This window comes from Sceloporus occidentalis, unplaced genomic scaffold (genome assembly GCF_023333645.1).
Source record: "Sceloporus occidentalis isolate IW3139 unplaced genomic scaffold, rSceOcc1.0.p SCAF_10, whole genome shotgun sequence".
NCBI lineage: Eukaryota > Metazoa > Chordata > Lepidosauria > Squamata > Phrynosomatidae > Sceloporus > Sceloporus occidentalis.
Window position 1 is genome coordinate 28,548,880 of NW_028316990.1, and position 25,099 is coordinate 28,573,978.

The following is a 25,099-nucleotide window of genomic DNA, read 5'->3' on the forward strand; positions in this document are numbered from 1 at the left end:
AATGCCAACAACAACAGCAGAGGAGGAAGGGGGAGGAGGAGAAAAAAGGGGAAGGAGAAAGAAGAAAAGGAGGAGAAAGAAGAAGAATAGGAACAAAGAGAAAAAGAAGATGAGGAGGGGGAAGAAAGGAAGAAAAAGGAGAGGAGGAAGAGGAGGGGAAGAGGAGGAGAAGAAAAAAACGGAATAACAAGAAGAAGAGAATGAGGGGAAAGAGAAAGAGAAAGAGGGGAAGAACTAAAAGCAACTTGCCTACAAAGCCCCCTCCGCTTGGAGCATGCCCAAATAAGGAAGCAGAGGGCTGGCTCCTTGAGGGCTGGCCAATAGGGGCAGGGCAGAGCAGCAGACCCCACCCCCTGCTAGCTCCAGCCGCTGCTGCTGCTCCAGGCCAGCTGCTCAGCACTGTAGGAAAGGGAGGCAGCAGCCCTGGGAACCCTGAGTTGGGCAGCCACCCGGGAATGGGGGGAGGGCGGGGTGGGACCGGGCTCGCCCCCAGGAGGCGGGAAAGTCCCGCCCACCGCCGTGAAATGGCAACCCTAATCTTGCAGGATCCATCCTACCTCTCCTTGCAATGCCAAACTAAAGAAAAACTGTTTCTCTTTTTTCTAAAAGAGCTTTCTCTTTTTTAAATTTTGTTCAAAATGATGGAAAATCTAACTACAGAATAAAGCAGGGACAGATATTTAATAAAGAATTTAGTATTTACTATATAATAATAAAGAAAGGAAAGCTATTTTAAAAATCCACGGCTTACTTTATTGTAAACTCATATAAAGCAATTTTTTGAGCTAATCTTGCAAAGTGATCAGTTCACTGGAGTGTGGTACCTCCCAAAATGCCCCATTGAATTCCATGGTTTTACACCCCTGAAAGACTTTAAGACTGTAGCTTTAATCTGCCTGTTTCTAGCCAAAGGATTATGTTTTTCTTATCAATGTACCATACACTTTCCTCTCCTGGACAAAAGTATTTTAATTCCTATCTCCCAGCTAATGAAAAAACAACCACCACTAAACTTAAAGTAAATATATGGAATAAAATACACAAGAGAGACAACATGTGTCACACTTCTAAATCACCATTACGATGAATGTGGAAATAAAGGCTCTCAACTAGGTCACGGCATTATTAAAGAATTGCACAAGCCATCTTTAAGGCATCAGGACACAGGCATGTATAATATTAACAATGCATATTGAAACATAAATAGACAGTTTTGTCGGGAACTATACAAATTAGAAAATCCAGATAAATCGGGGCTGGAACAATTTATTGACTCACTCATTTTGCTTATAATAACACAGCTCTAATGTGTCACTCACTAGTGACATATTCCACAAGGTGAATAAAAACTACAAACAAGACAAATCCACTGGTGCCAATGGCCATGCTGGGAAGTACTATAAAATATTTAACAGAGTCTAGTGCTATGCCTGACAACAGTATAGGCTGAGATCCAGGAAATATTCTATCTCTGGGATCCTACATCCTAACTACCACTTTAAATCAAGATGATACACTTACTAGCACTTGTACTATTCAGATAGATTAGCCTCTACACTGCATCCTATATTTCACAGAATCATAAAACTGGAAGGGATTACATGGGTCATCTATTCCAATCCCTGGTCATAAAATCATAGAATCAAGGTTAGCCTCTAATGGCCATCTGTCGGGGATGCTTTGATTGAGAGTCCCTGCATGGAGACTTCCGGTTTGGCCACGGAGGCGCTCGGCGGCGCGAGACGGAGGCTCCGCGCCGCGTTTTTTCAACAGCAGCAAGCCTGTTAACTGTGGGGATACCCTGAGTTGGGGAAAGCCTGGGGTATGAGGTCTGTTGGAGACTCTAGACCCTGCTTCTTGGAGGAGGACCCGGAGGGGAAGCCCAAAGAGGAGTGCGGAGTGGAGTCAGAAGGCATTCGTTGCTGCTGTTTGTTTCCGTGAGGAACCAGCCAAAGCGGTAAACTTAAACTGACAGAGGGTGAAGAGGGAGGAAAATTTAATGGTGTTTTCATGCGGAGAGAAACATCTGAGAGACTTCTTCATACTAAAGGAACATAAGAAAAGAGAACCTTGAAACTAAAAAAGTTATTTTTTCAGCTCTGTTCTTGATTTGAGACGCCTGTTGCGGCGGCAGATGACGCCAAAGGTTTGAAGCCTGAATGTTTGTAACTCTTGTGAAACAACAACATTGGAGACCTGTCTGCTGAAGACCCAGTGTTGGGGGTTACAAAACTTTTATTTCTTTCCCTTTATCCTCGAAGGAGCGGAGAAGCAAGCTGTGTGGATAGAAAACGCTCCTTTTTGCCTGTGCATGTTTACCGGTCTGTGAAAGAACATGGAGGGGAAGTGAATTAAAAGGGACAAGGACGTGAAGGAAAGTGTTGAATTTATCTAAAGGAGCTCAGGATAATTAAAATACTTCTCTTTTTTGGCCACAAGATTTGTAGCAAGACCTATTAAAGTTGCACTGTACTAAACTTCGGAACTGGAAACAGCTGAGGTCCATGAAAGCATTTAAAAAGCAGCAGAAAACAGCTGTGTGAGATAACGACAGGAGTGGAGAAAGGATTACGGAGATTTATGCAAGAACAGTTACAAGGCTCTACTTCTCCTTTCTTTTTGTACCTCAGATGGAGGGCCTCGGATTTTGAAAATACACACAGCTGTGAAAAGTTGCTTTTTTGCTTGGAAAAGACTGGACTGGGAAAGATTGGACTGGGGAATTTGCTTTATACTAAAGGAAGAGATAAATCATTAACTAATGTATTATAAGTGAATAGGGGGACAGTAAAAATAGTAACCAAGCAAAGCTTGGGAAAGCAATAAAACGGGATGATAATTGAGAACTATTAAAAGGTTATAATTAATTTACGGCATAAATAGGAAAAGGTAGTTTGATAGGTGGAAGTTGATGCAAACCAGAAGCATGACGGCGAGACGTGGTTCAGTAGGGCAAACTGATATTAATTCTATAATCCTGCAGGAATTGAGGGAATTCAAAAAAAATTTCAAAAAAGAGATCCGGGATGAACTAAAGGAGAATAGGAATGAATTAAGAGGGGACATGCAGAAAATAAGGGAGGATGTCCAAAAAGATTTGGATGGTCTAGGGAGAAAAATAGATAACTTAACTAAGGAGATTTCGGGAGTTAAGGTAGAAGTCGAGGAAGTGGCAGAGAGGACCGAAAACTTAGAAAAACGAATGGAAGATTTGGAAAGGGCCCAGTTAAGGGAACAGCAGAATGGGTTGTTACAGGAAATCCGTTACAGGGAAAGAGCCATTAAGATTAGGGGCTTAAAAGAAGAAGAGGACGAGAAACTATATGACAAAGTTATCACAATATTGGCAAGTTACATTGATATAGACGAAGATCTTCTGGAGGCGCAGGTGGATCGAATCTTAGTTAGTTCGAAAGTGGCAAGAGAGAGAAAACTTGACAGAGATATTACTGTCTGTTTTACTAGTTCCAGAATAAGGGAACTGATCCTGCAAAAAAACTATGAGAAAAAGTTAATTGTAGAAGACAGAATTATTGAATTATACAAGGATCTGCCCATACAGGTTATCCGGAAACGGCAAGAGTATAAGTTTCTAACAATACTATTACAGAGAAATAAAACACTGTACAGATGGGATAAAATAGAGGGGATAATTTTTAGTTATCGGCAGAAAAGATATAGGATAAATTCTGTAGAACAAGCAAAAAAATTTTACGAAAAATTGAGTAGGGAAAGCAGGGAACAAGAGGGAAAAGAAAAAGAAGGACAAGAGAGAGAGGAAAAGGATAAAAGAGACGGGGAAAACACAGATAAGCAAAGTATAGAAAATTATCTGGAAAGTGTTAAGGAGAAGAAAGGTAGTCAGGAGACAGGGGACGTAGGTGGTGACAGACAAGAGGAAGGGGCAATAGGAGGATTCGGATAGGAAAGTAAGTAAATTTAATGGACTTTTTTTCTTTTTGTTTTTTTTTAGTTAAGTTAAGATAAGGATATATAAAGAAAATGGGTTTCAAATTAATTTCATGGAATGTGAGGGGGATCAGTCAAGAAAAGAAGAGAAGGCAGGTAATGAAATATTTGGAGAAGAGAAATTTTGATGTTCTATGCTTACAGGAAATAAAAATGAAAGAAGGGGATGTAAAATATCTACGTAATAACAAAATTGGAAATCTTTTTTGTGCAACAATAAATAAAAGGAAGAGAGGTGTCGCTATTTTTGTTAGTAAAAAATATGAGTCGAAATTGATTGGGAAGGATAATGATGGCAGATGGGTTTGTGTAGAAATCACAGTGGATAACGTCAAATATTTGATTTGCAATATCTATGGACCACTGGAAAGGAAAGAGGAATTCTATAAAAAACTAAATGAGAATCTAAGAGAATTCGGTAATGACAATCTAATATTGATGGGAGATTTTAATGGGGTATTGAATCCGGTCAAGGATAGGAAATCCCCAAAGAAAAAAAGGAAAAGCTTTCAGGGGAAACTCCCAGTGAGTTTCTTTAATTTAGTAGAGGAATTCGATTTGATAGATATGTGGACCCACCAAAATGGAGATAAGGAAGGTTACACCTTCTATTCGGAAGGACATAAGTCTCACTCTAGAATAGACCTAATAATGCTATCTAAGCAAATGATAAACAAGGGTAAAAACATGGAAATATGGCCAAGAGTGTTCTCTGACCATAACATGATTGAGTTGGAATTAAATATCTATAAAAAGTTGAACAAAGGATGGAGAATGAATGAGGATATATTAGAGGATGAGGCTTTTGTTAATAAGATAAGAAAGGAAATAGATCTTTTCTTTGAAGAAAACTCTGGAAAAGGTACCAAATGGAAGGTAGTATGGGATGCTAGCAAGGCATATATAAGAGGCTTATTTATACAAAGAACAGCGCAAATTAGAAGGGAAGAAAGACAAAGAGAAGAGTGGATAAGGTCAGAACTTAGGAGAAAGGAACAAGAACAACAAGTAAAGGGAAGTAAAAAACTGGAAAATGAAATAAGGATACTAAAGGGGCAATTAACGGCGAGGATAATGAGAGAGGTAGCTTTGAACCTTGAAAGATTAAAACAGGACTATTTCGAGAATGCAAATAAAATTAGTAAATGGATGGCCATTAGGCTAAGGAAAGAAAAGGGGAAAAAGATTATAACAAAAATTAAACAAAATGAGAAGATTATAACGGAAGCTAACAAAATAAGGAACTCTTTTGTGACATATTTTCAAAATCTATTTGAGGAAAAAGGAAATCTAATTGAAGGAGAACAAATGAGGAAATTACTAAACCGTAATGAATTAAAATTAAGCTTGGAACATAAAAAGAAACTGAATGAAGAATTATCTACAGAAGAGATTAAGGAAGCCATAGGCAAACTTAGAAATGGAAAAGCCCCAGGAGTGGACGGCTTAACAGCAAAATATTATAAAATTTTCGAGCCAGAACTGCGGGCGCCAATGAAAGAGGTATTTAATCGGGTCTCAGTGGAGGGAAAGCCTGACTCCTGGGGGAGGACATTGATTTCTTTAATACCAAAGGAAGGTAAGGATGAAATGCTATTAAACAACTATAGACCGATCTCGTTAATGAATAACGATTATAAAATCTTTGCAGCTATTATGGCAAACAGACTTAAAGGAATCCTGGATGAAATAATTAAGAAAGATCAAAATGGCTTTTTACCAGGAAGGAAAATTAAAAATAATATAAGAAATTTAATAAATATCATAGACTATTACAATACCCATAACGAGAAAAAGGCTGCGCTGTTATTCGTGGATGCGGAAAAGGCATTTGACAGCGTTAGCTGGAAGTTTATGCTTAATTTGTTTAAAGTAATGAATATGGGGGATAAATTTGTCAAAAATGTGGAAGAAATATATAAAAATCAAACGGCACAGCTGATAATTAATGGGGAACGGACAAAAGAATTCAATATAAAAAGAGGTACAAGGCAGGGGTGCCCTCTGTCCCCATTATTATTCATAACAATTCTAGAATACTTACTAAATAATATAAGACGGAACCCAAAAATCAAAGGAGTAAGAACAAAAGGTGAAGAGCTCAAAGTTCAAGCTTATGCAGATGATTTAGTCTTAATTTTGGAAAATCCAATGGAAAGCATAGAAACCCTGATGGCAGAATTAAATCTATTTGGAAAACTTTCTGGATTTAAAGTAAATAAAGGAAAGTCGAAAATAATAACCAAGAACATGAATGGTGAGGAAAAGGAAAAATTGAAGGGGAAAACAGGATGTGAGATACAGTATAAAGTAAAGTATTTGGGAATAAATATTTCAAATAATAATATGAATTTATTTGATAACAACTATAAGACTACCTGGAATAATATAAAAAAGGACTTGGAAAAATGGTCTAAGCTGAATCTATCTATATTGGGTAGGATAAATGTTATAAAGATGTCCGTTTTACCCAAACTATTATTTCTCTTTTCAAATTTACCAATCAAAGTTAGTAAAGACACAATAGAACAGTGGAATAAGGAATTTAAAAAATTTATCTGGAAAGGGGGAAAAGCAAGGATAAAATGGACCTATATAAAGGAGAAAAAAGAAAATGGTGGCTGTGCAATGCCGGATATCAAGCTTTACAAACAAGCATGCAATATGACATGGTTAGAGGATTGGGTTAGGTTAAAAGATAAAAACACCCTAAATTTGGAAGGTGCCAATCTGCGGTTTGGTTGGCACGGTTATATGTGGTACAATAAAGACAAAATACACCAGGATTTCTATAACAACCCGATACGGAGGGCATTAATCGATACGTGGAATAAAATTAAACAAAAATTTTACTTTAAAATCCCGGGATGGGTGTCAACTCAGGAGGCGTTTGCAAATAGATGGGATAAACAGGAAAGTTGGATAAGATATTCGGATTTAATAAAGAAAGAAAAAAGACAGGGGATAAATATCAAATCGAGAGAAGAATTAACAAAAGAAGGTAAAGAACTAAATTGGTATAGTTATTTACAGATATCTAGAAGATTTAAGGAAGATGAAAAGACAGTTGGAATAGAGACAAAAGTAATGGAAATAGATAAATTATTGTTGGAAAATGAGGATAAGAAAATCACAAAGTATTATAATTTATTAAGAGAGAGAGAATTAGAGAGGGAACCAGTGAAGCAATTTATGATCGATTGGGCCAAAGATTTGGGAAGGGAAATTCCACTGGAAGCATGGGAAAATTCATGGAAAAAAACAAATGCCTTTACCAGATGCCTAGATTTGAAAAAAAATCTGATAAAGATCAGTACCAGATGGTACTATACACCAGCTAGATTGAAAAGAATGTTAAAACTCAAAAATGATGAATGCTGGAATTGTAAGAATCAAAAAGGAACACTGATCCACATGTGGTGGAAATGTGAAAAGGTTAGACTATTTTGGAATGATGTGCATGACATAATACAGCAGGTTCTGGGTATAAAATATAAAAAAAGACCAGAGATTTATTTACTGAATATGACATCCTTTTTGAAACCGGAAGATGAAAAAAGAATATGGAAAATTATGTTGTATATGATTACAATGGCCAGACTGATTATTGCCAAGTATTGGAAAGAGAGTCATAAACTACAAATTGAAGAATGGCTAAGTAAGCTATATGATATTAGACAATTGGATTTGCTATCATGTAAGCTGGAGGGTAAGAGGAAAGAAAATTTGGAAAAAGAATGGGGTCAGTTAGTGTTGTTTCTGAAAAATAGATGGGGTCTTGAAGATAACCTGGTGGAAAAAGTTAGTTAATCATACAAAAGAAATATAAAATGTATGTGTCATATATGGGAAATAAGAAAATAGGAACCCAGGAAATGTTGTTAACTTTAAGTAAAACAAGGTTTCTGATAGGTAGGATATATGGAGAATACGGTGACTCTATGCAATCCAGGGGGAAAAATAAATTAAATCCTCGTTGTGTTTCTTTTATTTGATGTAATGTATTGGTAAACTTTTGAGGGATTTTATTTCATAGGCAATGGTTTGGGGGGTTGCATATGCTTATTATCAAGATTGCAGTTATCTACAAAACAAACAGCATGGAATATCAGGAAGACAGGAAGTAATAAAGACAAGAACATCAAACTGGTTACATAAATTGTTTATTGTAAGAAATGTAACAGAGTTGTTTCATTTGTACAAGCAGTATTGTATCAAAAATGAATAAAGATTTATCCACCTAAAAAGAGAGTCCCTGCATGGCAGGGGGTTAGACTGGATAGCCCTTGTGGTCTCTTCCAGCTCTAGGATTCTATGATTTACTCCCTTCCTCTGGCCCATTTCTGATCATGGAAGCTAACCCAGTATTTCCCTAAGCCTACTGAAATCACTTTTCCTGAATTCCAGACTGTGTGTCTACTTGCACTAGCTTTCCCCTTTCCTCTGCATAACAAATCCCAAGAGGACATAGGTCCAAAACACACTGCAGAAATAATCCAGCAATATGAGAGCACTTCCAGTTTTTTGGGTCTGAAACACATGCCCAGTGGTAGTCATATGTGGAGCAATAATCTTAATTAATTTAGGTCCAAAACAGAAATAATCCCGTTTGAGATAGCTTTTCCTGCCTGGCTCAGTGCTAGGAAATCCTAGGAATTGTAGTTTATTGTGGCACCAAACTACAGTTCTCAACATTCCCTAGCATTGAGTCAGGGCAGTTAAAACAGTCTTAAACTGGATTATTTCTGTGGTGCATTTTGGACCATAGTCACCCCCACCCAAGGATCCTGTTACTTCCATGCCATTGAACAGTTCATCTCTGTTAGTCAGTATCAAATCCAAAATAACCCAACAACGATATTGTTTTCAAGGCTGGCGAATAATGTGTTGAACCATCCATTCTTGACAGAGTTGGACTTTCAACAACTATCAGGGTGGTTCCCATTACTACTGCATCTGTCTGCTTTGAATATTTAGTCATTTGTTCTACAAAGGCATCATACAAGTCTTCAACCTGGCTTTGGGGTTTACAGAAGACACACAAAACGATGCCACTGTTGTTTCCTTTCCTTTTAATCTTGATCCAAATGGTCCCAACTTGTTTTCCATGGTTTTTAAGTCATAGATTTCCACACAGGTATACATTATTTACATAATGCTACTCCTCCCTTTCTTCCGATTTGGTACATTTCTTTGTATTAGATATAGCCCTCTGTTACTACATGAGACTCATTCCACCAGGAATCAGTGATGCAGATTAAATGATGTAATAATCATCATTTAAAACTGTTAAGGGTCATATCACCACACTTTTAACAACACCCAAAATTCACCTAGAGGGAACTAATGCACTGATTTGCACAAGATTCAAACATAACTATTTTCTTGAAATAGTGTCTAAAATTACAGTACTTTTTAAATTTTAAAACTACATTAATGTACCTATATATCTATTTCATTATACATTAGCTAAATAGATAAATACAGTTGGCCCTTCTTATACATGGATTTTATATACACTGATTCAAGCATACACGGTTTGAAAATGTTCCAAAAAAGTATAAATTTCAAATATCAAACCTTGATTTTCCATTTTTCATAAAGGACACCACTTTGCTATGTCATTATATTTAATGGGACTTCAGCATACACGGATTTTGTTATCTACGGGGGATCGTGGAACCAAACCCCAGCATATAACAAGGGTCCACTGTATAGTGAAATAAATTTAACACTAACATTATAAGGTACTATTAACTAAATATTTAATCTGTCACAAGAAATGTCTAGAAGGAGATTAATATACAGCTATATGGACTCTTTGGGTTTCAATCAATTCCTATAACAAGATTATTCACTTTGCCATTCAATCTTAATTCCAGCTATCAACTACATCTCCCATTTCAATTGCATCGCTCTGTTAAGGAACGGGGGAAAGTCTTTAGTAAACATTATTAAAATTAAACTATAAAAGTTACATAGCTTCTATTCAAAACTTTACCAAATGGAACGACTCTGCAAGAATTCTTCCAAGCAGTCTTTGAAAATGCCAGAAGAGACTCAACTTCAGAGGTCAACTCCCTAGAGGCTAATGGGTTTTGTCCTGTGGTTCTTTTCACACGCTTTAGTATTTGAAAATCATTCATTGCAAATACTGAGTGATGCTCAGGGAATGCTAAAATTGTGGGAACTGGCAGTACTAGTAACAATAACAGAATAAATGGGAAATCAGTCTATCCAAAATTTGTTTTCTCATTGCTTACAGTGCAGAAGATGTCATGTTAAAAAACATGGTCTCAAAGAGGGTCAAAATGACTTTATGCCTCACAAGAATCTTATTTCTACTTGGTCTTTTGCAAAATCACTAGACAGTGGGAAAGAAAACTTAAATAAAATATTGTTAGGAACACGTTCGCGTTTTTAGGATTTAAGCTTTGTAAAACTTCATTTTAAGTACCACAGTGGAATGTGTGTGTGTGTGTGTGTGTGTATATATATATTTCTGAAGAGTAAGAGTAGGAGGAGAGTATATACTCACATTTACAGGGCTGGTCCTAAGGAGGTGGAGTACAGGTCTTTGGTATCTGCTGGCGTTTGAATCAAGCCCCCCCCCCTGATACCCCAAGACCAGGCCCCCGATCACCCCTCATATTTAATATCAAGTTGATATTAACAGGGGCATAGAATCCTAGAGTTGGAAGAGACCCCAAGGGCCATCCAGTCCAACTCCCTGCCATGCAGGAACTCACAATGAAAGCATCCCTGACAGATGGTCATCCAGACTCTGCTTAAAGTCCTCTAAGGAAGGGCAGATTATAGAGACCACACAACGTCCCTGTTGAAACAGCTTCACTATCTGGTCACACAGGCTTTTAAGGAATTGTTATAAGGACAGGCTGGGATGTTGTACCATTTCAAAAAAGTTTGATACAGTTTTATATAAATATAGAGGCCTGTTACAGACGGCCAAAATAAAGCTGCTTCGGGTCTCTTTGGAGGTATGCTATTTAAATGATGCATGGATCCTACGAGTCCGGAGGTTGCACCAAAGCCACACTCCATTCCTAAGCACTGGAGGGCAGCTTTGGTGCAGCTTCCAGATTCTTAGGATGCATGCATCATTTAAACAGCATACCTCCAAAGAGACCCGAAGCAGCTTTATTTTGGCCGTCTGTAACAGGCCATAGTTTTCTCTTTTTAAAATGTGTTTTATTCTTTTAATAACTATCTGTTTTAAAACTGTAACAATTTAATTCCTTTTTAATGTACTTTTCCCTATGTTTTTAATTGTACTGTTTTTTAATGTTGTGAAATCGCTCCAGTTCTGGGAAACGAGCGGGATACAAACAAATATAATAATAATGACTGATATGTAATTAGTATGCACTGTACTGTAGTTTGTAATACATATATACACACTATTTATACATGTCCATAAATAAAACAATCACTCATTAACACTAATTACATTTAATGAAACCCAATCTACCACATTAATTTTTAGGTATTTGATTGACAAGTGTAAATAAATTATGACCAAAAAAAATGTCATTTGGGGAATAGATTGGCAAATGAAAGGATACACAAATATCCAAGAATGTTCAGTGCAATTTTCCTGAAAGCCAAGTTGAATAAATGCAGAAGAGACTTGGATAATAGCACTGAGGTTGTCATGGGGAAAGGAACAGTTTATGTCCTGCACAAATTCATGCCCTCCACAGTCTACCAAAATTTTGTTTAGTTTATATGGAATATTTATATACTATTCTATTTCACAGCCACAACTTACTCCTGAAGTATCTTAAAACAATTAAAATCAAACCTAATGAAACAATGGCCTGTTACAGACAGCCAAAATAAAGCTGCTTCGAGTCACTTTGGAGGTATGGTATTTCAATGATACATGCGTCCTAAGAGTCCAAAGGCCGCACCAAAGCCACGCTCCAGTCCTAAGGACTGGAGTGCAGCTTTGGTGAAGCTTCCAGACTCTTAGGACTCATGCATCATTGAAATACCATACCACCAAAGTGACTCGAAGCAGCTTTATTTTGGCTGTCTGTAACAGGCCAATATAGCCTAGCTTAGCCGCTCTGATAGCCTTTTGGCTGAAGACCGGGGTATAAATAAATATTATCATCATTATCAATATATCCCAGTCTCTTCTGGCTGCCTGGTGTTTGTGTCCAGGTTGCAAAATTTTTCCTTCAGAGAAAGAGCTACAGGTAGATACAGGGACAAGCAGGATCTGCAACATAATAGTTCAAAGTATGGTTCAAACAGAGCAAGGAAGGCAGGAAAAGACACCTTGGCGCTCTACACATGGGCACAATGGGGCGCCGTCGTTACGTGCGAGGTACAGCGCTTCCAGATGCCTCTTGCACGTGACGAGGGCGTCAAAATGGTGGTGCCCTGTACAGATAGGCGCTGCCATTTTGAAGCAACGGACGTCTGCTTAGCGTCCACACGTCGCGATGCCACAATCACAAATGCCCCATTGGCACACTGTGGCATCATAATCACGCTGAAAAAAGAACCCACTTTTTGCGGGTTCTTTTTGCTATGCAAGGAAGCCACGCAGTTTGTCCGCTGCAGTTTCCTTGCACAGCAAAACAAGGCACAGGCAGACCGCCTTTTTTGGGCATTGGGCGGTCTGTATCCCGCCTTTGTTTCTTTCCTCTCTCATGGCTTTAGAAACACTAAAGAGTCTAATTGGGGTTGTTTGCCAGACTACACACACATATACACACACAAACAGGGGAGGGAGTATTTATTTTGGAAAATGAGAAAGGACAAGATGGATGTTGACATTTTTTTAAAATGTCATGCCAGACATTTACCCATACCTTTCCCTCCCTCTCCTTGCAGGAAACTTACTATAAACTTTACAGCATTAAAATTCTCTTTACACCTGAGCTTCCAGCTTTTTCCCCTCAACATAGCTACTGAAAAGATGTTCGCCTTAGTCCAGAGAAGAAATACTACTGGGACAGATTGAGCTCTCTATTAATTTTGACAGGATCAAAATTACCTTAATAGATTAGAAAGCTGGGCCAAAGCGAACAAAATCAATTTCAGCAGGGAGAAATGTAATGTACTGCACTTAGGTAGAAAAATTGAAATGCACAGATATAGGATGGGGCACACCTGGCTCAACAAGACTACTTGTGAAAGGGATCTAAGAGTCCTAGTAGGCCACAAGTTGAACATGGGTCAACAGTGTGATGCGGCAGCTAACAAGGCCAATGCGATCCTAGGCTGCATCAATAGAAGTGTAGTGTCTAGATCAAGAGAAGTAACAGTGCCGCTGTATTCTGCTTTGGTCAGGCCCCACCTGGAATACTGTTTCCAATTCTGGGCACCACAATTCAAAAAGGACATTGAGAAACTGGAGCGTGTCCAAAGGAGGGGCACCAAAATGGTGAAGGGTCTGGAAACCATGCCTTATGAGGAATGACTTAGGGATCTGGGGATGTTTAGCCTGGAGAAGGTTAAGAGGTGATAGGATACTCCTGTCTAAATATTTGAAGAGATGTCATATTGAGGAGGGAGCAAGCTTGTTTTCTGCTGCTCTAGAGAATAGGACCTAGAGCAATGGATGCAAGCTACAGGAAAAGAGATTCCAGCTTAACATTAAGAAGAAATTCCTGACATTAAGAGCTGTTCGATAGTGGAACACATTTCCTCGAAGTGTAGTGAAGTCTCCTTCCTTGGAGGTCTTCAAACAGAGGCTGGATGGCCATCTGTCAGGGATGCTTTAATTGGGAGTTCCTGCATGGCAGGGGTTGGACTGGATGGCCCTTGTGGTCTCTTCCAACTCTATGATTCTATGACCGAAGCAAGTGGGCAGGTTGTATTAGAAAAGCAAAACATAAGCTTTTACTTTTGTCTCAGATGTTGTTGTTGCTTTCATATGCTTGTACCATCTAGTACTTGTAACTTTTATATCCTTATACCACCTTGTACCATATGTATGCCTAAAAAGATGTCAGCTAGAATTTCATTTCAAGTTGTCTTTAAAGCGGATTCCTCATTACCTTGCCTCTCCAAAATATCCTCTGGAGTAATACAACTGCTGGGAGAAAGGCACTGAAATACACATCTTTTACTACTGTGATGTATCTTAAGCCATGAGGCGTATTCTTGTCAGAACATATTCTCAAAGTAATGCAAACATTTAAATAAAGGTACTGATTGCGTAATGTGCAAAGAAGCTATTTTATAAGAGCTGACATTTACCACTGTTTGACCCACATATGATCAACTAAAATAAAGTACACTACATAAGGCACTTCTGCCAACATTTGTGTGTGTGCGCGTGTGTGGAGGGGGGTTGTTTTTCAAACTGTTGATTCTTGGTATGAACTGCAAAAATCAAGTCACAGCAAGCAGCAGATGAATAATCCATTTCAGATTTCAACAGAGGTTGCAACAAAATCTGTCCAAACACTAGCTTGAAAATAATGCTGGAAAAATAACTTGAAAATAAATTCCTAACAAGATGCTATAAAATCTAAGCATGCATTTTCAAGACCTGAATTGACTTGTTAGTGCTTATTCTACAATCTCAAAAGCTACCTTCCTCCGGTTTCAGAAAATAGGACTACAGGATACTATTTACTACACATACAGTAAGAATTTACACCAGTTTACTCAGCAGTGCACCTTTCCTCAACAAACCTCTTATCAAGTAAACCCCTCTCAGAAATAAACCCATTCTTAATCAGTCAGATAGTCTTCTTAATAAAACTGCTCAGGATTACAGACTTAAACATACTATTTAAATACAAGTATTTATTCTTTTTCAGAGCTGTGAAAATGATGTAAAATAAAATACATTAAAATTATTTTAAGACAGATTAAAACGATCTTAAAAGCCAATTTTATAACTAGTTTAAAAGACCAAAAAACCATATGGAATACCATCATTTTGATTGTCTGCTGCAAGATCAACAGGGCAGTTCTACAATCAAAGTTATCCTAGAGAGAAAGTCTATGTACTCGCCAACCTAGCTTTTGGGGATAGTGGGACACTTGCAATTGGACTTCACTGCAAGATCTCAAATTCTGCACATGCTTATAGGGATGAAGGCCAGCATCCTGAAAGCAGCATGGAAGCAAACTATTAGCCTGTATAGTTAATTTCAGACAAGTGATGTGCGGTCTTTAAAAAAATGTTAGACAATGGTCTAGCAACCGCTTTTTATGCTAGCTGTAGCTTCCAAACATTTTCAAGAATAGCATTACAGTCGTCTAATCAGGAGGTAATTCAGACATGGATTACTGTGGGCTGCTTATAAGTATTGGTATATCAAATTTACGAAAGTACTTGATCAGACGTATCTATATCTATCTAGTTCAACATTCTGTTCCTGCACCAGCCAACCAAATACTTATGGGAAGCCCAAAAGCACCTTCTCACTCATATGTCCTGGCTTTGAGAGCAAAACTGCTTCCAATATTGGAGGTACCATATAGCCATCATGACTGGTAGATATTCATAGCCTTAATTTTCATTAAGACCACCACAATGCTCAAATTCTAAAACAAAACAAAGCAAGAGTTGCTAAAAGCAACTGCTCTACAAGAGGTGTACTTGTGGTTGGCTCATGCAGCCCCTGTCCAGAGAGAGAAATGCCTGGTGCAAAGCAGGCATCCAGATGGGTGCCTATGAGCAAGATGAATTGAGCAGGTATTAGGTACTATTTCTTTAGGTTCATCTTAAATTCCAGTTTGATTTGAAGAGAAAGCTAATATCTGCGTTGTGTACTCACCATTCTTCCTTTCATCGAGTGAGGGCAACCACTGGCTGGGCTGCAAGGAAAGTTCCTGAAGTTCATAAGCAACAGCTTCACTGTGAGGGCTAGGTGCAAGGCGCGATAATAACCCTGATTCATCTTCAGGCTCCACCGTCCCTAAGTGTTCCATTGTGTTCCAGAGGCTAGAGATATTGACAATAATGGGTGGTTTAGTAGCAGCAGGTTGTAAAACCGATCCAACAAATTATCACATGTCAACTATCACAACAGCACCTAAATCCGTAAATGACCCCATTCTTTCTCTCTTATGCCCAACACTATATTTCAGAATACTTCTTACATTCTTCAAATCTCTCAAAGTCTACCTTTATCATAAAGCTTTTGGTTTGGCTTGATCCTTTGGACCAAACTCCCAACCCCATGGCCTATTGCAACTAAGTTTAAATATGAAAGAAACTGAAATAAAAGCATTTCCTTCCCATTTGCTGTTGCCCTCATTTCCTTTTCCTTCCTCTGTTGTCTTTCCTTTGTTAAATTTTGCACAGTAAACTTTTCAGAACAGGGGACCTTCTTATCCTTTGTAAAGCACCATGCAAACTGATGGTCGTAAGGAAACAATAACTGCTGATAAGTGTAATATAAGCTATGAAAAAGCAAAACATTTCTCCAACACTACTTTCTTGCGTATAAAATAACTAGCAAGCTATTAATAGCCTTAATGAGGAAAAGCTATTAAAACACAGCAACTGCATATGGCCATCTACATGGCTTGTCACACACCCACAGACATCTGAACAGATACACCAATTAATCTCTCCCCACATCTATGGTTACTAAAATCGTTCTATCATTCTGGGTGCTGCACCGGCCTTGGCTCAAACACATCGTTTTACAGAGGAATGTTTTGTCCTTATGTTTCATTTGTAAGCTTCCCATATTCTCCTACCACTTCTGTCTTTTCCAATCAAAAAAGAAAAGAAAAATATTTTGAAGGAAAAGACAGAATAAGTGCACAAGGTAGCAACTCTTGTGGTGTGGTGTCCTTTCAGCACATGGAGATGGGTTAGAGATTGTAGATAATATGGATGGATATGGATGGACAACAGTAGCTTCAGACTAATGCACTTTGCAAGACTTGCAAGTATAAATATGTGCCTGCTTGCACTTCTATTGTATATTACAAATTTAGTGGTGAACAAAACACAGAAAGCCAAATATTTCAGCTGCAGAAACAAAACAAAACCCCGAATTACTGCCATTACAATCAGGTCTGGATGAATGACAGCATGTTTATCTACAGGGAACCAATACTGTCATTTCCCCCCCCCCCCCCCCCCCTTTATTTGCTTAGTTGGGATGCCTCCTCCAAAAACCATTGGCAGGACTTTCTACAAACAAAATACAGATAGTTCAATCTTGATGGAACATGGAGTTCTTGATCTTTGCTAAGTTTAATTAAAAACAAACTGTGGTGATGAACTAGTAATGCTGAAGCTAGGAATCAGTAAAGAAAAGGAGCTATGAATCCCATTCCTTGCTGCAAGGACACATGCAAGAATAGGGGAAATGGGCTGGTTCAGATGTATGCTGTGACCACTGCTTTTCCTCTATAGGGCAGTAAAATGTGGTGGCAGTTGTTTTTCCGACTTGAAGTGGTAAAAAAAATTCAAATACAGCTTTGATAATGGGGAAGAAGTACTGTAATATCTCAACAGAAAATATAAAATCAATATCCAGCTTTGTTAATAGTAAAAAGCTGTTTTTTTTCTCTTTACTTTTGCTCTCTGAGTACAAAAATTGCATTTCAACCAACTGAAGTAATAGCTACTGCATCTTATAATTTAAAAAATGGGAAATTCAGCCATTACAATTGCTTTGTGCCAAGAACCCGCAGTAAAACTGGAGCATGTGTCCAATTTAAGTCTGATTCTTCCGCCATTACATATTAATTACATTAAGTCTCTGACACTTTTATTGAAAACTTGTCACCATAAGCCATAGCCAAAAACAATATTAGTTCTGGTTTGTTAGTTGTTGTTTTTTAAGGTTTATCACTTGAAAATAATGTGTTTTGCAACACGGATTTCTTGGCATTGATGATATTCACACAGATCGAGTTTTATTTGTTTTTGTAATAAAATGGAGGGAGGAATGAAGGAATCAAGCAGCACCTTTGAGATTAACGGATTAATTTAAACGTGAATTTTTGAGAATATCAATCCACATTTTAAGATGAATTTTTTAATATTATATTTTTATTCTAACCAGGGAAAGGGGATATTGGTACCTAGCAACAGTTGCAACCAATTCATATTACTATGGTTACATGCAATATAAATAGAACAAAAAGGATACTGACAAGCTGTCCAGAGGAGGGCAACCAAAATGGCAAAGGGTCTGGAAACCATGTCCTATGAGGAACAACTAAGGGAGCTGGGAATGTTTAGCCTGGAGAAGAGAAGGTTAAGAGGCGATATGAGAGCCCTGTTTAAGTATCTGAAGGGATGTCATATTGAGGATGGAGTAAGTTTGTTTTCTGCTGCTCCAGAGACAGGGAACTACAGGAGAAGAGATTCCATCTAAACATTAGGAAGAACTTCCTAATGGTTTCAACACCACACAACTTCAGCGTGTGGTGGAGTCTCTTTGCAAGTTTTTAAACAGATGCTGGATGGCCATCTGTGAGGACAGCTACAACTTGGAGTTCCTGCATGGCAGGGGGCTGGCCTGGATGGCCCTGGGGGGGGGGTCTCTTCCAACTCTATGATTATACTGTTCTAAGTATTAATTAAATTTCATGAACATGGACAAAATTAGCCACAGTAACTACTGCTCTCTTTAGAAATTAGTATTCAGTTAGCAGCATACAGGTCATCATTGCAAAAGTTACAAAGAGGATGTGGAAAAAGAGTGGCCACGGAATCAGTGACTATGCCACAAATCTGAAAATTAAGTTTCCCTAGATCTAGAATATAATAATCATACTGATAATAATAATAATATTTATTTGTATCCTGCCTCTTCCGGAGGACTGAGGCAGGCAATAACAGATATCAAATACACTATATTATCGTATACCAAAGAAACCAAACATTCACTAATTATTTGTGGCAAATATTGCCTGTCAATTGAAAACCTGTAATAAATTTTCAGAAATGCTTAACTATCTGGAAGGCACCAGATCTTGGATGCTAGGCAGAGTCAGGCCTGGTTAGGGCTTGGAGGAAAATCCACCAAAGAATACCAGGTTCTGTAGGCAATATTCTCAGGAAAGCAATGGCAAACCATTTCTGAGTACTCTTTGCCTAGGAAAATTCCTATGAAATGCATAGCACTGAGCCATAGCAGGTAAAGTGGTGTCAAACTGAACTATTTAGGAAGTGCAGATGCTGCCACAGTCTCCTATTTTATCTAGCATAAGATAATGTTACGTCAAACTATAGTTAGCTAGCCTAGTGAGGATGCTGCATCTTTATATGCCATTACATCAAAACTCGGCTAGTAGAGAAAAGTATGAAAAAGGAAAAAGCTGACACCTTGCTTTATTATATTGGGTTTTGACCCAAATGCACTATATAACTGTAGTATTTATTTTAAAAGGTGACCCAATCTCTTCATCGTCCTGAGACAAATATAAAATGTCTAAAATCAGATACAGCTAGAGTTATGTTCTCCTCTCACACTTGATATTCTTTGTACTATTAGTGTTCCTACACACACACACACATTTAATAAAAGGTTAAATGTATTTATGAATTCATTGTTATGGTTAGCTATCAAGACATTTCCATTTATAACCAACTTGCAGGTGCTACTCTGTTTATTCATCCAGCAAGCGCCTGAACCAAACAAAGCAAGGAAAACATTACAGGGGAAGGAAATTCAGGTTCATTTCCTATGTACACACCAAGTTACTTTTCCAGCTGCCTTTTGAGAATATCCCCCTCAAACCAGAATTTCTAAGAACAATAACATTTATGCTAAAACGGAAAACAGTTATTTACAATAAAAATAATTTTCTCAAAGCAAATCCATGCTCAGACTGAGGATGTTTCAGTAGTGGGGCCTGTCCAGGAGTACATGTACTCCATGGAGTACATTTTGGAAGAATTTTTCACCTGGAGCCAGCTGCTTCATCGATCAAGCAGAGATGATGCATCAATGGCCTTCTAGCTCCCTCACTGATGTTTTTGCATGTAAGGCACATCACTTTTGACCATATTTAGCCCCAGCTGAATTACAGAGGCTGGTCTAGGAGTCAAGGGATTTATTTTATTTTTATTTATTAATCAATTCACTCATTTTATATATTTAATTTATATCCATCTTTCATCAAATGCACCTGAGGAAGCAGACTGAAGTCTACGAAAGCTCATGCAGCCAATTTCTTTCTTTCAGTTAGGGGCTGTGCAGACTGGCAGGAAAAGCTGGCCTGGGGACAGAGTCAGGGTGTGGTGTTCATATGACGCATGCTGCAGCTCTGCTCCCAGGCTGGCATGACGCTGTAAGCCGCACCACACAGCATGTGGCGGAACAGCACTTACAACATAGCGCCAAAGAAGTGCCGTAAAGCTGTGATGCTGCAGCTATCATGCCATTTGCAGGGCATGAAAAGGAGTGCCCTGTAAAGGCCAGATCAGGGCCGCAGCGTGCAGTTGCCATGGCCCCGATCTGGCTGTAAAAGGGTGGCTGGAGGCTACCCCTTAGGAATCATAGAGTTGGAAGAGACCACAACGGCCATCCAGTCCAACCCTCTGCCATGCAAGAACTCCCAGTCAAAGCATCCCTGACAGATGGCCACCCAGCCTCCATTTAAAGACCTCCAAGGAGGGAGACTCCACCACTCTCCAAGGAAGCGTGTTCTGCTGTCAAACAGCCCTTACTGTCAGGAAGTTCCTCCTAACATTGAGCTTGAATCTCTTTTCCTGCAGCTTGTATCCATTGTCCCGGGACCTGTTCTCTGGAGCAGCAGAAAACAAGCTTGCTCCCTGCACAATATGACATCCTTTCAAGTATTTAAACAGAGGTATCATATCACCTCTTAACCTTCTCTTCAGACTAAACCTCCCCAGCTCCCTAAGGAGTTCCTCATAGGGCATTTTTTCCAGGCCCTTCCCCATTTTAGTTGTCCTCCTTTGGACACGCTCCAGTTTTTCCACATCCTTTTTGAATTGTGGTGCCCAGATTGGACACAATATTCCAGGTGGGGCCTGACCAGAGCAGAATAGAATGGCACTAGAGGAGGCACTAGGCAATAGAGGAGCAGTCTGCACAGCCCCTAATTCTTAAAAGTGCTACAAGATCTCTCTATACATCGATGCCTTGTAATGGTTGTTTCCACTCCCACATTCAGCTGCAGCCTAAATATACTATCGATTGACTCATTCTCCCCCCCCCCGCTTGAGATATGGTTAACTGTAGTGTTGGTGGGGTTTTGTTCCATCCCTGTCATCCCTCCCCTGCTCCTCCTCCAGTATTCCATGTCCTGTCTTGCACATTTAATTTATTTTTTATAAAGTTAAATGCAATAACTTTTTCTTTACAAAAAAAGGGGGGAAGCTGTAACAGTGAATCTGGTCACCAGAAATGTAATGAGAGATAGTCAGAGGGAAACCTTCTTCCAAACATCCTGTCCCCATTCAGCACCACCCAGTGCAGAAGGAACAGAGACAACAAACCTAGGGGTTTACACCTGCCTGTATCAGTAACTCCCGGAATGGAAAAACATGCATCCCTTGCCTTGGATTTAAACATCGCATCTAGTCCCGGAAATTCACAAGAAATAGACCAGGATAGGAACTACCTTTTGTGAATATTTTTAAAAACTGCAATAAGTACAGATACAAGTCCCACCAAATCCTGAGGCTTTTGGCCAGCTTAGATTAGCAACTTGTTAAACTACCATATATACTCAACTATAAGTTGGCCTCATGCATAAAACAAGGTCAGGTTTTGGGCCTTGGTTGAGGGCAAAACTTGGAGGCTCCTTCAGCGTGTGTTTGTGTGCATATGGCAAGAGAGACTGTCATTGAGGCTTTTTGCTTCATCGTTTCAGCTTTCATTTCAGTCAGACGCATTGGTGGGAGAGGGACCCTTAACAAACAGCAGTATCAGTCAATCATAGAATCATAGAGTTGGAAGAGACCACAAGGGCCATCCAGTCCAACCCCATTCTGCCATGCAGGAACTCCCAATCAAAGCATCCCTGACAGATGGCCATCAACCCAGGACTCTTTCTGTTTGGCTCTTTCTTGCTAAACCCCTCTGCACCAGACGAGGAAACCTGAAAGAGCTGCTATCACATTACCATAGTGACCCATAAATATGTTGACCTAAGGAGCGAAACAGATGGGCAGGAAAACGTGGCTTGAAGCTGCCTTTTCTGAAGCCACATGGAAACCCCACCAACCACACCACTGGCTCCCAAGGCAGCTGGAGTGCTCATGTCATGACCACATGAATGGCTTCAAGCCAGGAAGAAGTGGAAAAAATCTGCTTCTTTTTGAAACAGTTTTTCTATGCATAAGGCGCCTAGAGGGTACTTTCCTGCTGTCTTCAAGGCATGTGTCATCTAAACGCCACACCTTCAAGTCAGCCTAAAAGCACCTCTTTTTGCCTGTCTGTTTATCCTCTAATCCATTAATTATAACCTCCAGCTAAAATTACTTTTACCAAATGAGAACAGGGATGAAATCTAGCAAATTAGCCACAGAACTATGGTCCAAAACAGACTACAGAAATAATCCAGTTTGAGACCATTTTAAGTGCCCTGGCTAGAGAATCCTTGCAATTGTAGTTTATTGTGGCACCTGAGCTCTCTGACAGAGAAGGCAAATGTCTCTCAAAACTACAGTTCCTAGAATTCCTTAGCATTGAGCCAGGGCAGTTAAAGAGGTCTCAAACTGGATTATTTCTGCAGTGTATTTTGGACCCATTTTTCTGTCCCACCAAAGAGTACATAACCAAACAGCAGGAAGCGTTGTGTCATTCCAAAGGTAACAATAAGACAAAATTCCAGCTGATGAAGGAAAGCTATAGTTCAGTCAAGCTCATAGTCCCCACAAACTGCCCTTTCAACTCTACAACATGGTTTTTTAAATTATACAGAAGGCACCAAATGATCTGATTAGTGAACTTACTTACCTCAGTGCTAACCACTTAACACTGTCTGTTCCAGTCTGCTTCACGCATTCACTATGAATCTGAAAAATTTAATAACACACAAAACAAAATCTAGTATTATTATTTAACATATATTTATGAGAAAAGAGAAACTACCAATTGCTTAACAACCCTCCCCTTGAACCTCTGCTTGTGGTGCCATATTCCTCCCCTCTTCCTTATCATCTGTTTGATTTCCCCCCTCAATAAATGTCATTAGATCACATGCCCAAGGCTATGTTATAACCTTAGTTCATAGCGGTATTATTCAAAGATACAGCCATGTTAGTCTGTAGAATCAGTATGTAGAGAGATCTTGTTGTACCTTTGAGGCTCACTGAAAGAAAGCAGTTGGCAGCATGAACTTCCATAGACTTAAGTCCACTACATGCATCTGAGGAAGTAGACTGAAGTCCAGGAAAGCTCATGGTGCCAACCTCTTTCTTTCACTTAGTCTCAAAGGTGCTCCAAGACCTCTTTACATACGTAGTTCATAGTGTTCACAGAACGATATACTTGGTTATATAAATATTTCTGCACTGATTGGTGCATGTATAAAAGACCCAGCTATTCAAGGGCTGCGTCATAGTAGGAAGGTAAAGGATCACCGGTATTTGTCATAGGAAATCTGTGCTTCCTCTATCCTCTGTTCAGAACAAGCAGCTCAGATACAGTATCCTTAGTGAAGGAACCTGCAGTGCGGAAGCAATGTGGTCTTGTATAATGACCTCCATCCTAAATCAAGCAGATGGAGGCAGGGGTCCTTTCTTACCTGCGGATGTTCAAACATCCTCTGGCTAACAAGGCGCATGATCCACTTTAAATGAAATGTCATACTGAATTGCTATCTGGAGTATAATCTGAACTCAGATGAGAACCCGGTACTCCCATTTTCACCACAATACCATCACAAAACTGCATAGGAAAGAATGCCTTCAATCTCTCTACATGACGTTCCGGTCTAAGCTCATGTCGAGCCGCCTTTTGCCATTGGACTCTTGACAGATAACACAATATATGCAACCTTGCTTATGTGAACAATACACAGATTAACATGGAAATCACTCTTCCCAACCCAGAGTCACATAGTGTGTGTGTGTGTGTGTGTGTGTGTATACACATCCAACTCACTTCCTTGCCAGCATTCTCTGAAGACGCCAGCCACAGATGCTGGCAAAACATCAGAACAAACCCTTCTAGAACATGGCCACACAACCCCCCAAATACTAAGTATTGTTATTGTTGTTGTTGTTGTTGTTACTATGGTGGCTAAAAAGCTCAGCTGTCCCTCCCATTTTAGCTTCATCTACATCCAACAATGTGGAACTAACTGATCCAGTGGTTTGTGTGAGACATCGCGCCTTCTCTGTCAGAGAGAGAGGGGTCTGGGGCCACGATGGACTACAGTTCCCAGGATTCCCTAGCGCTGACCCAGGGCAGTTAAAGCCGTCTCAAACCAGGGTTATTTCTGCAGTGTGTTTTGCCCATAAACATGTCAGGCTGCATCCACACTGGAGACATATAATCCGGTTTGGCACTGCTTTAACTTGTTGTCTGGCTCAAAGGCTATGGAATTCTGGGAGTTGGAGTTTGTTGTGGGGCCCACAACAAACTCCAACTCCCAGAATTCCATAGCCTTTGAGCCAGACAGCAACTTAAAGCGCTTGCTCCCTTCCCTTCAAGCCCAGCTCTCGCTCACCCTCTTCTTCACTAGGCGCTCCTGCTGCCGCGGACATGTCCTCTCGCGATATTTAAGCGCCGAGACTTGACTTCATCCTCGGGAGCGAAGCAAGGAGCCAATGGGCGCCTCTTAATCATGGCCCCGTTTCCACACACAAACAAACACACACACTACAATGGCCGCCGCCCGTTGCATGCTGGGATTTGTAGTTTAAGGCCCCGCTTGGAATGCTCAGCCACCGAGCTCTGAGGCCTCGCTGGACTACAAATACCAGCAGAAGGCAGCCTGAGGAGATTGAGGTGGTGTATGTGTATGTATGTATATATATATATATATATATATATATATATATATATATATATATATATATATATATATATCACATTAAAACAGAATTTAAAACGCTTTAAAACAATTATATATATATGGCGGCTCTCTCTCTCTATATATATATATTGTGAGCCACCATATATATAATACATGCCCAAGGCGGCTCACTATATATATATATATATATATATAGAGAGAGAGA

At 39.3% G+C, this 25,099-nt stretch overlaps 1 protein-coding gene across 1 annotated transcript in view; it reads right to left on the reverse strand.

The window, feature by feature from the left end:
• LOC149306275 (myocardin-related transcription factor B-like) overlaps positions 1-24,657 on the reverse strand; it is an 81,878-nt gene extending 57,221 nt beyond the window's left edge. The window contains exons 1-3 of the mRNA XM_089477030.1: positions 24,586-24,657; positions 22,869-22,927; positions 15,741-15,907 (exon numbers count right to left, since the gene is read on the reverse strand). Of these exons, the coding sequence (XP_089333156.1) occupies positions 15,741-15,894 (154 nt within the window). The 5' untranslated portion in view covers positions 15,895-15,907; positions 22,869-22,927; positions 24,586-24,657. The remainder of the gene's footprint in view (positions 1-15,740; positions 15,908-22,868; positions 22,928-24,585) is intronic.
• Between the last annotated feature and the right edge of the window lie 442 nt (positions 24,658-25,099).